The 13,941-nt window shown below is 32.6% G+C and overlaps 1 protein-coding gene across 1 annotated transcript in view; it reads left to right on the top strand.

Moving 5' to 3' along the window:
- Nucleotides 1–13,941, top strand: part of LOC123556484 (WD repeat-containing protein 49-like) — a 106,626-nt gene that overhangs the window by 73,645 nt on the left and 19,040 nt on the right. Inside the window, exons 2-5 of the mRNA XM_053542709.1 lie at nt 11,436–11,554; nt 12,139–12,208; nt 12,926–13,220; nt 13,637–13,742. Of these exons, the coding sequence (XP_053398684.1) occupies nt 11,450–11,554; nt 12,139–12,208; nt 12,926–13,220; nt 13,637–13,742 (576 nt within the window). The 5' untranslated portion in view covers nt 11,436–11,449. The remainder of the gene's footprint in view (nt 1–11,435; nt 11,555–12,138; nt 12,209–12,925; nt 13,221–13,636; nt 13,743–13,941) is intronic.

Below are 13,941 nucleotides of genomic sequence, written 5' to 3'. Positions count from 1 at the left end.
TTTATTACTCTCTTTGGTGCCAGGACACGGAGGCAACTGATAGTTTATCATCAAATTATTATCATTGCACGGAAATATAGTATCCGACCAAATATTTATTTTGTAAGACGGATTTTTTGTAGTCAACATTGAATTACTTCTAGACACTACAGATATTGCACTGAATGATGATATGAGAGAGGCACGGTAAATTCCTGGTAAGTCGAACAACGAGCATGGAAACTCAACAAATAAATTTGTAGCAGATAAATTTGAAAATGGTTGTGAATATAAGATTTCATGATTTCCTGCTATTGAGATCGCTGAGGTGTTGTCTGCATATTCAAGCTGCATTTCAAAACCATATCTTTTTAGTCTTGGATTGCACACAGCTGGGGAGTCTAGTTTCAGTTGGACGGAATCACTTTGAGCAAAATGGGTCTTTGGTAACTGAAGCACAATATCTGGCCATCGTACAATAACAATCGCCCGTTTTAAAAGGGAACCACCATAATACATATACATTTGAAATTCATATTTTCCTGCCACTTCAATTACTCCACACGTAACTTTTTTACTTCCGCTTTGATATTTAGGATCGATTCCAAGAGTTGTGATTTCTTCCTCGCCGTCGTCTGTTATTAAGGCCACGCGAATAAAGGCATCTGAGAGAGAAACACCGTCTGGAATCCTATAGAGAACATCGAGATCGCCGGAAAATGCTATGTATTCTGTTGGGACTGTCAGCTCATACGGAATTACTGAAAGAGAAAATAATATTTTAATACTGTTACAAAGACGTTATACTACCTATCAAATAAAGAAATCGATTGTTCAGAGCATCAGCTCTATTGTTCGTTTCTGGTAGTTCGAGTGTTTCATTCAAGTTTGTTTGTTTTGTTTGTTTGTTTTGGGTTTAACGCCGTTTTTCAAGTTTGTTTGAAACACTTTAGCTACATTTTTTTTTATATTTTCAATTGTATATCATATTATAAATATGAAACAAGAGTTTGAATGAATACTATATTATTACATATTCATTTTGTATAAAATTTGTTAATGTAAACAGAACAATTGACTTCACTGTTTACCGTCACTGTCAGCAAGAAACAATTTTTCACGTCACATCATGTAACATTTCACACTTTTGTCCATGTACATGTATCCACTGCAGACATTCAACGTGCAGGCTGATCTTTGTCTGCACTGGTCGCAAAGGCAGAGCCGCTTGCCGCCAGCAGGCTAAAGGTTAATTTATCAGTCTCAAATTTAGAGTAAACAAACTTCACACTATTGTCTACAGAAATTTTGTTACATGATACACGAATCTTATTTTTATATTTTACCAAATTTATAGTATAAAAACGTATTCTTTGAATAAAATACATCGCTTATATTAACCATATCAACGGAAGAAGGTTGCACAAATTATTGTTCTAAAAAGAAATATTAATTATTTGTTAATTGTACATGGTAAGTTTTATAACAGCCTGAAAGAATCAAAAGAAAATAATTTCTTTTAATACTGCGTTTGTCGGTTCTCCCTTATTTTGTCAATTCTTTTTTGACATACTTTCTGTATTTTATGGCTGTTAAATGGAGTCAATGCGACGACCAAGAAGCTATTACCTTTGTAAATTGTCGGGTAGGATTTCACTTAAAAAAACTTGAAAGAGTTAATTAAGATAACTAAAATACGTAATCGTCACTTATAACACTTTAAATACACAGCTGAAAATAAATACACAGATTAATACCTAACACAACTTAATCATTCGGTAAGAAAATGCAAAAAAGCACACTAGAGGTAAAAGAAAATGAATTTTAGTTTCATTTGAAAGCTTGCTGCCTTTACATCTTTTATTTTGAGTTGTTGTATATGCATATGGTAATGTCTTGTAATAAACACTGGAAATCAATATATACTCTAGGAATAATACATAGGCCAAAACAATTACTAATTTATGCTTTGTACCTCTTTTTACCGATGTTGTTTCTTAAACTCATTTTTTTCTTCTGTTTTACTATGGAAGTAGACTGGTGCAAGAATTTAGTACTTTTACTCTAACGTTAGCTGAAATATTTAGAATTGTTAATACTTTAATTGATTCAAGTAGACGTTCTTTATTAGTACGATTCCAGAAAAGAAAGACAATTTGGTCATATAAATATACTTGATTTAATAAGATTCTACTATTATCAGATCTCAATATTTTTTAGAATATTGAAAAGAATATAAAGCATACCCAGTAATATCATATATTAAAACCTCCACACTAATGATCAGAAAAATTTTTTTATAAAGCTTGGCCTGAAAATTATTAAGCCAATTATTGCTGACATTACCACATGCTGATTTGTTAAAAATGGTTTGGTGCCTGGAACGGAAGTTAAATTAATTGAGCTGTACCATATATTCAGGAATATTGTAATTTTCATATTGTTACAGTGCTTATTAATATTGATAAAAATATTAGACAATTATTGCATTTTTATGTGATGTTCATGCTGACATTAATATAACAAGAAAAACAGGTAGGTTCTGAGCTGCTTACATCAGAGACATGATTTATTTCCCCAACCTCCGCCCTATGATGAAAAGGTCTAGATTAAACAGTAATTGATGAAAAGCGGAAGTTCTGCACATCGACTCAATGCATTTATTCGATAGTTGTAAATTAAAATTTCTGCGCACAAAAAAAAAGAGGGGAATATCCAGGGAATCAAGTATCCAGATAAAAGAGTATGTAAAAAAGGGAGATAATTCATTAATAGCAGTTGCAAAGTTACGCTGATTAAAATTACAAAAAACAAAGATAATTTGGAACTTTTTCTAGATAAAGCTTTAATTGCTTCCTGCTCCCTGCACTCCCTCTCACTGCCTAAGTTTCTTTTAAATTTTCTTCCATGGTTTAAAAGATATCATCCTGGCTAAGGTTATAAGTGTGATGGATAGGGCCTAAAAAAAAATTCTTTGTTTCTGGTAACATGCTCAAAAAAATTAGGGTAGGTAGATTGGAAGAATTTTTTTTTGGAATTTTTTTTTTATTAAGGGAGACTTTTCTGAAATACCGTAGATACCCATGTATAATGCGCACCCGTGTATAATGCGCACCCCCGATTTTAACCCAAAATCCTGGGAAAAAAAAACATTTTTGGTCAATTTTGAGATGGATGGAAAACGAAAGTAGAGTTTACATCGACACCGGTAATAAATTTTATCTCCACGGCGGAGAGCCGCTTGGTCTCGCGGTACTATCGATTTTTGTTTTCTCGAAAATAAAACCAGTAAAATATTGTTGTATTTGTTGTTTTACCTTTTTTAATTAACTATTTTGAATAAATAAATAGCAGCTGATTCAATATTTCAGAATGGTATCTTTCAAAATGACATGAGCTTCTCAATTCAAACCGATAACAAAAGGTGTGATAGTCTTTTTGTCACGATCAAATAGCCAGTAATTATCGGCAATTAGCGCGTCACCTCGTTTCAATTATGTTGTTCACAGTTTGATCTCGGTTGACGATAATTCTCGATCTTTAATTAGTATCATAATTTTTGTGATTTATTAACATTTCCTTCATCAAAATACTTTTAAATTTATATGAAATTAATTTTGTTTGAAAGAAAAGTAAACCATTCGATCTTTTACGGAACGTAACGGCAATCTTAGACTTTAGCGGTGACAGTAAGCGCGGGGAGTAGTTTCCCTTTACCAAAATGGCGAACATCGGTAACAAACTTGTTTCGAAGTTGGAAAATTGTCTATACCTGTGTATTATGCGCACCCACGATTCGGGGGTGGTCCCAGGGGTAAAAAAACAGCGCATTATACATGGGTATCTACGGTAATTTTTGTGTCAAAAAATGAATACAAATAAGGGGGTTATGCCTTTAGAGCATCAATAAGTTGATTTCTAACATCACTGGCCATGTTTAAAGCATAAAAAGTGCAGTTTTGCAACTTTTTGTTAAAAAGTTGAAAAAGAAATTCTCTGCCATAAAAACATTCAGGGTCGGGCCAAAAATTTAGGGTAGGTCGGGATACCGGGAACAAACATTTTTTTTTACGCCTAGACAAACAAACACACACTGCATTTTATATCATAGAAATAAATGTAGTGATATAGACAGAAATAAAGTTTAAATCTGAAGGAAATCCACTTGGAAGCTCATGGGAGTATCATTAAAAAATAGCTTTTACCACCACAATGACATCAAGAAAACATACTTCAATTAATGCAAAAACAATGTAAAGATTTCAATGATACAATGTCACCTGTCAACTGCCCAAGACTTGCAGCGGAATTCATTTTTATGTATCGTTTGAACATAAGTTCCAATATAATAAACTGAGTACCGGTAATATTTGTTTAAAGGTGGTCAATCACATTTGAGCAACATTTTCTGACATTTTTATAGTTTTCATATATTCTGTTAGAAATTTATTTAAGGAACAAAAAGACCCATTACATAGAGTTAAATCCCTATTGGAAATGTATAATTTATTACTTTTTATGAAATTTTGTAATTATCTCCCTTTAATACAAAAGTGTTTAAAAAAGTGAATTATTTCTTTTAAGTTCAATATAATTTCTAGTTTTACATTTGCATTTTATATATATTGGAACATTTCAACTACCTGATACAAAAGGCAAGTTTTGAAACAACTTGTAGCTTCGGAATTAATTTATCTTAAATCTACCTTGGTTGTGCAACCAAGATAGATAAAGGGAGGTAATAATAATTTTATAAACTTGCATAAATTTCTAATGAAAATATGTTCTTGTCAATACAAATCTTTGACAACTTTAATACAGTAGTGCTTAAATTCAAAACATTCCTTTGGCAAAATGTGTTTATTAAATTTACACTTATGCTAAAATAATGCTATCTTGGTTGGCAACCAGGATAGGAAAATCAAAGTTTAAAAATACTTCCAGTAAAAATCAGGAGTGTTTTAAGAACTCGATGAACACAAAAAAAGCGTAAATGATCAGTTGGTAAAGTTTTAAAAAAATCCATTTGTTGACCATAATCTATTTAACCACCTTTAAACTAAACTACACCATTCTTCACACACATTCCCAAAAAGGGAAATTCACTACATGTATGACAAATATACTAAGGAATGGTACAAAAAATTATGAACAAATTATAAGAACAATTGAATTACATTTATGAAATTTGTGTTTATTATAATTACCTCCCTTTTGTCTATCTTGGCTGCACAGTATATTAAATAAATTCAGAGATTACATTCACTTTCAAAAATGCCTTTTGGTTCACATTATTAAAATATACTAAATTACATTTTATAAAAGGTAATAAAATAACATATTTCTTATTACGGATCTAAATCTACGTACATTTGTAATTGCAATAATATATGAGCCACGCCATGAGAAAACCAACATAATGGCTTTGCGACCAGCATGGATCCAGACCAGCCTGCGCATCTGCGCAGTCCGGTCAGGATCCATGCTGTTCACTAACAGTTTCTCTAATTGCAATAGACGTTGAAAGCGAACAGTATGGATCCTGACCAGACTGCGCGGATGCGCAGGCTGGTCTGGATCCATGCTGGTCGCAAAGCCACTATGTTGGTTTTCTCATGGCGCGGCTCATATATGTACGTCCTTAAAACATCTTGTGCCTTATATAAATCTCTAACAGAAATATATGAAAAGTTGAAAATATCATAGAATATTCCGACCATGTTTAATATCACTCTTGTTTAAATATTTTATACACAGATTGTAAAATAAATGAAATCCCATAATTTATATTTTGTAAGTTTGATTCACTCACCATTTTAGATGTGTTTTTAAAAAACAATCTCTACAGTATACAGATCCTTCAGATTTACAAATAATTCAAAACTGACAAGCAATACTTCTCCTCAGATTTAATGTCCGTCTGATGCAAATCCTTTAGTTGTTCGAAGTTTTGATTTGATTTTCAATATTTCAAATTTATCCCTCACCGACCCTTTGATAGTATTGTTACATTTATCATTTTAATATAACTCATAGCATAAAAGATAAGTTCTTGCATAGTGATTACATGTCACAAAGATATTCAAATTGCCGTCTGCTAATTCTAAAGGTAGCCATGCAGTATAAAATCAAGTATGCATACCATTACAAAATTGATTATCATTAGTTTGAAATTGTTTTCCCCTTAAGAAATCACCAACATGGAGGGGATAAGAACAAAAAAAACTAATCCCACACTGTGAACATATTTAAGATGTAAGTATTATCAAAATCATTCCCAAACACCTTTTAATATGTGACTTACTGTAAAACAGATATTTTTCACAAGGTTAAAATAGGAAATAAGGTATGAGTACGAATATTTTAAAAAGGCTTGCACCGCAATGCAGAGCAATATATGCCCAAAGGTATGACCTTAGACCCCTAAGTATGACCTTGACCTTGAAGCCAGCCATATGAAACATGCACTCTGCACGTCCTCTCGGTATTCTGAACATTTGTGCCAAGTTTCTTTAAAATTCTTCAAGCAGTTCAAAAGATACAGAGCGGACATGAAACAAAGTCATATGACCCTTGACTCCTAAGTGTGACCTTGACCTTGAAGCAAGCCATCCAAAAAATGCGCCCTGCATGTCGTCTCGGTGTGGTGAACATTTGTGTCGTTTCTTCAAAATCCTTCACGGGGTTCAAGAGTAACAGAGCGGACACAATATTGCTAACAGACGGACAGACGGACTGACAGACGGACACTGGGGTTAAAACATAATACGTCCCTTAAGGCGTATAAAAATGGTCAACTTGTGATATATTTCATACTAGTAAGAGCAGAACTTTTGTGAATTTTTTAGCTTATTTAGCCAGTAGGCAAATGTAGTGAATATTGCTCTGTCATTATATGTTTTTCATTTTTATTTTACGGTAATTTGAAAATCCTTTTGACATGGAAGAAAATGTACATACTTCTCTTACAAGTGGGACGTCTGTTACATTAACAGTACTATCATCTTCCCAGCATATCCTCCGTGTCACATCCCTTCTCGGGGACCCGTAATGGGGTGTTTTTAAAAACATTATTTATAAGCACTTTAAGGAACACTAGTATCTGTCAAACCAACATCAGTCAATCTGATAACATTAAGTCCTCAATTTTTCAAATTTTCAAGTATAACATATACTTTGACAAACTTTTTTGTCCCAAAGTCAATCAATGCTTAAAATAATGGATATCATCTCCACATCAGCAGGTCCTTAAACTCCATATCGAAACAGATCAATTATATATTTTCTTCTGTATACAATGTTTATAAGGTACACTCCATCCACTATACACACCATATATTGAAATACATTTTTGTTGTCAATATAAGATAAATGTCTTTTAATTTTAATACTAATTTCATTACAATTCAAACATCTTAAAAACCTTTGATTTGAATGTGTATCATTTCTATACATCACACATTATTTAGAAAAGTTAGAAAACAGTAACAAATACAAGTGTCAAAACGATAATAAATTGTCATTCTCAAAATAGAAAACTCCAGTGAAAGCTATTGATTTGCCAGAAGACATTTCCTTTAAATTACCTGCAAAATGAATTGATTAGCGGGATGCTATCTCTTAAATATAACACAAGAAATACGAGAAAATAATGATTTGTGACAAATAATATCATTCATATCTAACAAATTGCTCTTATTTCATTTCATACTGCCACTGTTTCTACCAATTAACACAAATAAATAAAACTTTCATATTAATTCACATATCTGAATTCCAATTTAACTCCTTTTGGACTAATATAAGGTCTAAATTGAAATCAAATTTAAAAGTGTTAGACGGTACAATTTAATCCGCAAGTGCATAGTTGCTAAAATTAAAAAGAATTTTCTCTAAACAATACTGAATAAGGAACAACTTCACAAGCCTTAAAGGATTAGTGTGGATCAAGTGTGCATGTCAGCTGAACTAGAATTAATAAAGAACATTTTATATTTTGATAGACAGAGAAGAAAAACTAAGATATTATGGAAAGGTTTGTATTAAGAGCTTTTATCTCCAATATGACATTTTCTAAATATATATAAATCAGTTGTCAAACTGTAAGTCAGTATTGTATTTTTCTATCAAAAGTTTATAAATCCAAAGTACGCAGAGGCCCACAGTGACAGCTAGTTGCCTTCTCAAATCTGTTTTAGAGAAACAATAAAATAAGAGCTCAAAAACTATTTTCGAGGGAATACAAACTTGGTATTGCTGCAATCCCCATGAAAGCTCAATAATTTTATTGCTATGACAAAAAACATTTAGATAAATATATAACTGAACATACAAAATGGAACAAGTAACTTTTCAAAGACATCTAGATTTACAGAGGCATATCATTAGTTATTCAAATACATGCTTAAAACATTTTCAGTTAACCCCCCTATATACGTGTGTATGGTAAATTGACACCCCTCCATTTTCTCAAAGACTCATATACCAAAAGTCTTGGATAAAAAAGTAGAGTCTTGGGTGTTTGTTCAGAGAATGTTATAACATCATTCATTGTGAAAAACTCCCATACACAGTTACTAAATCAGTATATAATCTTTTCTGAAAACATGATCAAAATATACATCATGCAAATGAACTCTTTTGAGAGCATAAAAAGTAACAACATGAAAGCCAGAATAATTTGCAATTTCTTTTATTTATAGCTAGTTGCAAGCAGAACTTCACCTAGCTTTTCAGACTTCCTGAATATAAGTACAAAAGCAACTGAATTTAGAGTGAGTTGGGTGGATAGTAAATTAGGACAAGATCAAACCTTGAAATGGTTATATAACAAAGAGCTGTTGGAGGACAACAACTGCAATGCTTGACTATTCAAAAGCCATGTCACTCAAATTGAGAGTTACAATAATGCAAACATAGACTAGAGACCGTACCATAGCTCTTCGCATACTTTGATTTTTCAAACTAAAGTGATTTTTACAAGTGCACCGGTTACGACAAAAATGTAAACAACGGACTCTGTCTATGAAACTTTGAAATGAATGAATGACAGTCGATCTTAGTCATAATACTGATTGACAGTGAATGCTAATGAATCCATGTGTTGCAGAAAGGTATTTAGTTTGTAACTGTAATTTCCCATCAATTGAAATCCTCTCAAAACTGGTAAAATAATTACTTATATTTGGACAAAACTCACCGTCTTTGCCGTTCGACAGCTGCAAAAAGGGCAAATTTAAAAGATTCAGTGTAAGAAATATTTCACTGGTACTACCAGTTAGTAAGTTCATACTCTGAACAACACGTCAGAGAAATTTGGGCAGATTTGACCGATTATGACGTTGTCAGCATTAGATTATATTTTTTCTTTACACAAAAATTGCCGTTAGGTAACAAAGCGAATACGCCGATAATCCGGAGTTCACCGATTATTGTTTCAGTTCACGCAATGTAATTCAGCAATTAAACTGCATAGCTATTAGCTACTGCTGTTATAGGGAAGTGGTAGAGTGTCTGCCTTAGGTGTGAGAGGTCCTGGGTTCGAGTCCAAGTTAGAGCTTCAATATTTAGATTCTGCTAAAGCATAGTTTTGCTGTTAATAGACTGTTCCAGATGTTCTAAATTTTTAGCACACAGTATCATGGATCAGTATTTAGCAATCCAGATCAAAGTTGAATGTAAATCAAATGCTCCCAATTAGAAAATATTGACTATATTATGTCCCTTTGATGTTTATGCTCTCCATGTTAAAGAAGAGTTACATTTCCTTGATCACAAAATTTTCGTTAACATGAAAATATTAAATGCTCATAACTCCACACTTCTGGTTAAAATATTGTCTATATTTCTGTTTTTGAGAAATATATGGACATTTGTCTTCATTTCAAAGCTTTTTAACTTCAGACCTATGATTTGAAAAACTTAGGTACTATCTCTACATAGACATACAAAATGGGCAACAGTTTTGAGTCAAAGAACTATCTCCTCTTATGATGCTTGGTGAGACAACAGATTAAATCAAAAATATTGTTGAAAAAGGGGCATAACTTTGTGAAAAAGCAACAAAAAAAAGAGTTATAGGACCTGTGCATTTCAATACAGATATCATCATAATGAACAGATGCGTGAAGTTTCAATCCACTCCTATTAGTGGATAATGAGAATTACCAGCCTACATACAAAACAAAAAATTGCTAAGCTATGACTTTGTAAAAATGCAAAACAGAGTTATGGAACCATGTACTGCATGTGAGATCATCACAGTGAACGACCCAGTGAGTCCTTCCACAAAGTGCTTCCTGACATTCCAGCTAACATAGTTACAAAACTTAACCAAATCAGAGTGCAGAGACCAACAAAATGGTTGAGATAAAATAGTTCAAACTATTATTTGAATAATCAAGCTAAAAAGGGGCATAACTTTGTGAGAAGATGAACAGAGCTATGGAACTTGATCATTGCATGTCACTTCATTGCAGTGAAAAGATGTGTGATCCCACAAGTGGTTATTAAGAATTACCAGCTTATATCCAAAAACTTAACGAAAATACTAAAAGTAAAAACTGGGGCATTATCTTTGTAATGATGCAGAGCAGAGTTATGAAACCCAAGCACTGCAGGTCAAATCATCAGAGTGAACAAGTGTGTAAAAATGCAACAGTGGTTACAAAGATACCAGCTTTATATATAACCCTTAGCCTGCTGGCGGCAAGTGATTCTGCCTTTGCGACCAGTGCAGACCAAGATCAGCCTGCACGTCCGTCATGGTCTGCACTGTTCGCTATTCAGTCAGTAAATTTTCAGTTAAAACTCCTTCATATGATAAATGGTATTGCCCGAAATGAAAGATGGACCAGTCCATTTTAGAAATTTAGCAGGGTAAAGGTTAAATACAAAATACTTTACAGATCAGGAAGTAGATGCTCATGGGTGCATACGAATAGGTGGGTGTAAAAGCTCCACCAGTTCATGGAGGTGCTGTGGAAATGCCTTTTTATAGTGATGGGGCTTGGATGCTATGTCACCTTATTGGGCTGTGGAAGGACCTAGTTTTATTGGGTCTTTTCCTATGGTTTAGTTTTCTACTGGGAATGTTTTGCTTACCAGTATATATAACTACTGGGTAGACTGGAGGAGAATGAGGCTCACTTAATATTACTCAATATTCTTGAGCAGATCAAATGGAGTCTATGTCTGTATTCGTAGTATGCAGAATTGTATATAACAGAAATTACAGCTTTTTAAAAGCTTTTAAAACAAGTTGCCATTTAAGACACCTCCAAAGTAGTTTGATACCAAAATTTATAGATTTAAAATGTTATAATATAGTTTTCATTGATATTATTTCTTTATGAAACTTTTTATCTATTACAATTCTTAGTTGTTCAGGATTTGAAAATAAGAAAATACATTGTATAGCACAGTCATTTAATGCAGAACATATTTCCTTTTTTGTAGAACTTGGAAAAAGATGCCTAAAAATGATGGATTTATAGCAAGTATATCACTGAATGATGCTGTAGGACCTAATGTTAACTTTATACGCTGGGCTGTCCATGGGGACTGGGTACAACAGGTATCTTTTAATGGATTTATATAAAGTATCTCGGATACGGATTGATATAGATTGGTACATACTGATACGGATTACTGCTTTAAGGTATGGTTCAGGTACGGATCGATACGGATTACTACGTTTCTATCTGTGGCTAAATGTAGCTATCCGCACCATATGTGTGACTGGGGTATAAAATAAATACTCCTTGATCATTTAAATCCAAATTGACTAGACTAAAAAAAGTGAATATGGGTTCTGTTAATATGATATTAAAGCTTTGTCAATGACATTTTTTCCAAATGAACTCTGCCTTTACAGGATATAATTTTAGGTATTATGAAGTATAGTTTTGTTAGAGATTATTTAACCTTTACCCTGCTAAATTTCTAAAGTTGTTCATCTTTCCGTTTTGACAGTACCATTGACTGTTAAAAGTGGTTCTTACCAAAAAGATAATAACTGAATGGCAAACAGTGCAGATCTACTCAAGATTTACACTGGTCACAAGAAGCAGTCTTGTCCAGCATGATAAGGGTTAAGGTCTTAAATTAGAAATAGATACATGTACTATATTATTATAGACAATATAATTTTATTTCCAGTTGAAGTATTATCATGAAATAGAACAGGTGATTTCATGTTCAAATCATGCCAACACTGCACTTGTTATAGGTAAGTACTTCCTTTAAGCATTTGTTTTTAGATGTTGACAACGGTTACCATGTATCAGGCTGAAAGTGTCTTTTTCTGGTAGCTTCTGATAACAAGACATTTTTAGGACATATAGCTGGGTTCATTCTCTGGTTGTTATTTGTTCTGCTATGATTTGACAGAGGACATGCTGTTTAAATGCAGAGAAGTTTTCGAAAATGTTTGCATAATGTGTGGTTTTGGTCAAAATGGCTTAAATATTTAAGATTTTAAAAGTTTAAAGGGAAAATTAGTGCAATCTTTTTTTTTGTTGGGAATTGATTTTCTAGACTAACATAACCAAGCAAATCCACAAAATGTAGTCCCGTTCAGATATCATTGATTTCTTAGTGTTCACTTACTGAAAGGCTTGCCGGTCAGTAGTCAAATTTTGACTATTGACTGACAAGCCATTCAGTAAGTGCTTTATTACTTAGCGTCAAAAATTTATTTCTAAATTTTTGACTTGTTAGCTCAGTAAACATGCATTGAGTATAGACCAGTAGATCACAAACTATTTGCTTGCAGTTTATACAAGGAGTCATGTGATAAGATTGTATATTGGCATTTTTGCCAAAAATTAATATTTCTGTTAATTGAATGATGCTGAAGTTTTGACTAGCATTTTGTATGAGTCTTGTATGCTCATATTTCTATAAACATAAAAAAAAATGTTGATGAATATATTATTTTTTGCAGGTTGCACAACAGGAAGTACACATGTGGAACAACAGTTGAAAGAATTAAAAGATGCGGGGAAGGAAAATAAGGAACAGAAAGATAACCGTGATACAAATATTATATCGTCCAATCAGGAAAAGAAACAGACAAACAAATACACATACGGACAAATGAAAAACAGGCTAGAGACTGACCAGTCAGTGTTCAAAGTTTATAAAGGTGTTAAGTGCTTTGATTTCTCAAAAGATAAAAACATTATAGTGACAGGGGGAATGGATAGAATTGTACGGCTGTGGAACCCATATGTTTCAGGGTAAGATATTGTTATTTTTTGTGTTTGAACTCGTCTGAATGAAATGTTGCTTCTATTCAGATTAAAAGGAAGGCGAAAGTTTAAGATCTTTCTTGCCTTTTGCCTTTGGATACATGTCTGTGTTTAGACCCTATGTTTTGTTCACAGGAGATAACTCCTGAGGCTATTCAAATTTTGTATACATATGTCCCTTTTCTATTCAAAACATACATACATGGATAATCAGAGCCAAGAATGATGAAGCCAGAATATATTAAAGAATTTATTTTTTTTTTTTTTTCAAAAAAAAAAAATAATAATCTAGTCAGTAACCAGACTATTGGATACACGTAAAATTCCTGAAAGATATTTTTATTAAATTTGTTAAAAGTTGTTTTGTATGGGTTTTAGTGTAGTTTGTATTTTCTTTATCTTAGGAAACCCACTGCAATGTTGCGAGGACATAGTGCCCCTATATTTTTCTTGTTCGTCGCAGAAGAAGAAAACCGAATCTTCAGTATTTCTACAGATAAATGTATTAAGGTACAGTCTAGTCAAGTTTCTTGATTCAGTTAAAAGTTTTCATTTAATAGGTGTTCTGATAATTTCTGGATTGTATATTGAAATAGGAAAATCAGATAATCATTGAAAGGAAAATATGAAATAGATTTGTACTGTATTTGTACCATGAAGTTGTATTGTACTACAATATCTCAGGATAAAAATTGTTATTTAACTGTAA

Source organism: Mercenaria mercenaria, chromosome 5 (genome assembly GCF_021730395.1).
Source record: "Mercenaria mercenaria strain notata chromosome 5, MADL_Memer_1, whole genome shotgun sequence".
Taxonomy (NCBI): Eukaryota; Metazoa; Mollusca; class Bivalvia; order Venerida; family Veneridae; genus Mercenaria; species Mercenaria mercenaria.
Note: the sequence above shows the minus strand (reverse complement) of the source record. Positions and strands in the feature narration are given on the sequence as shown.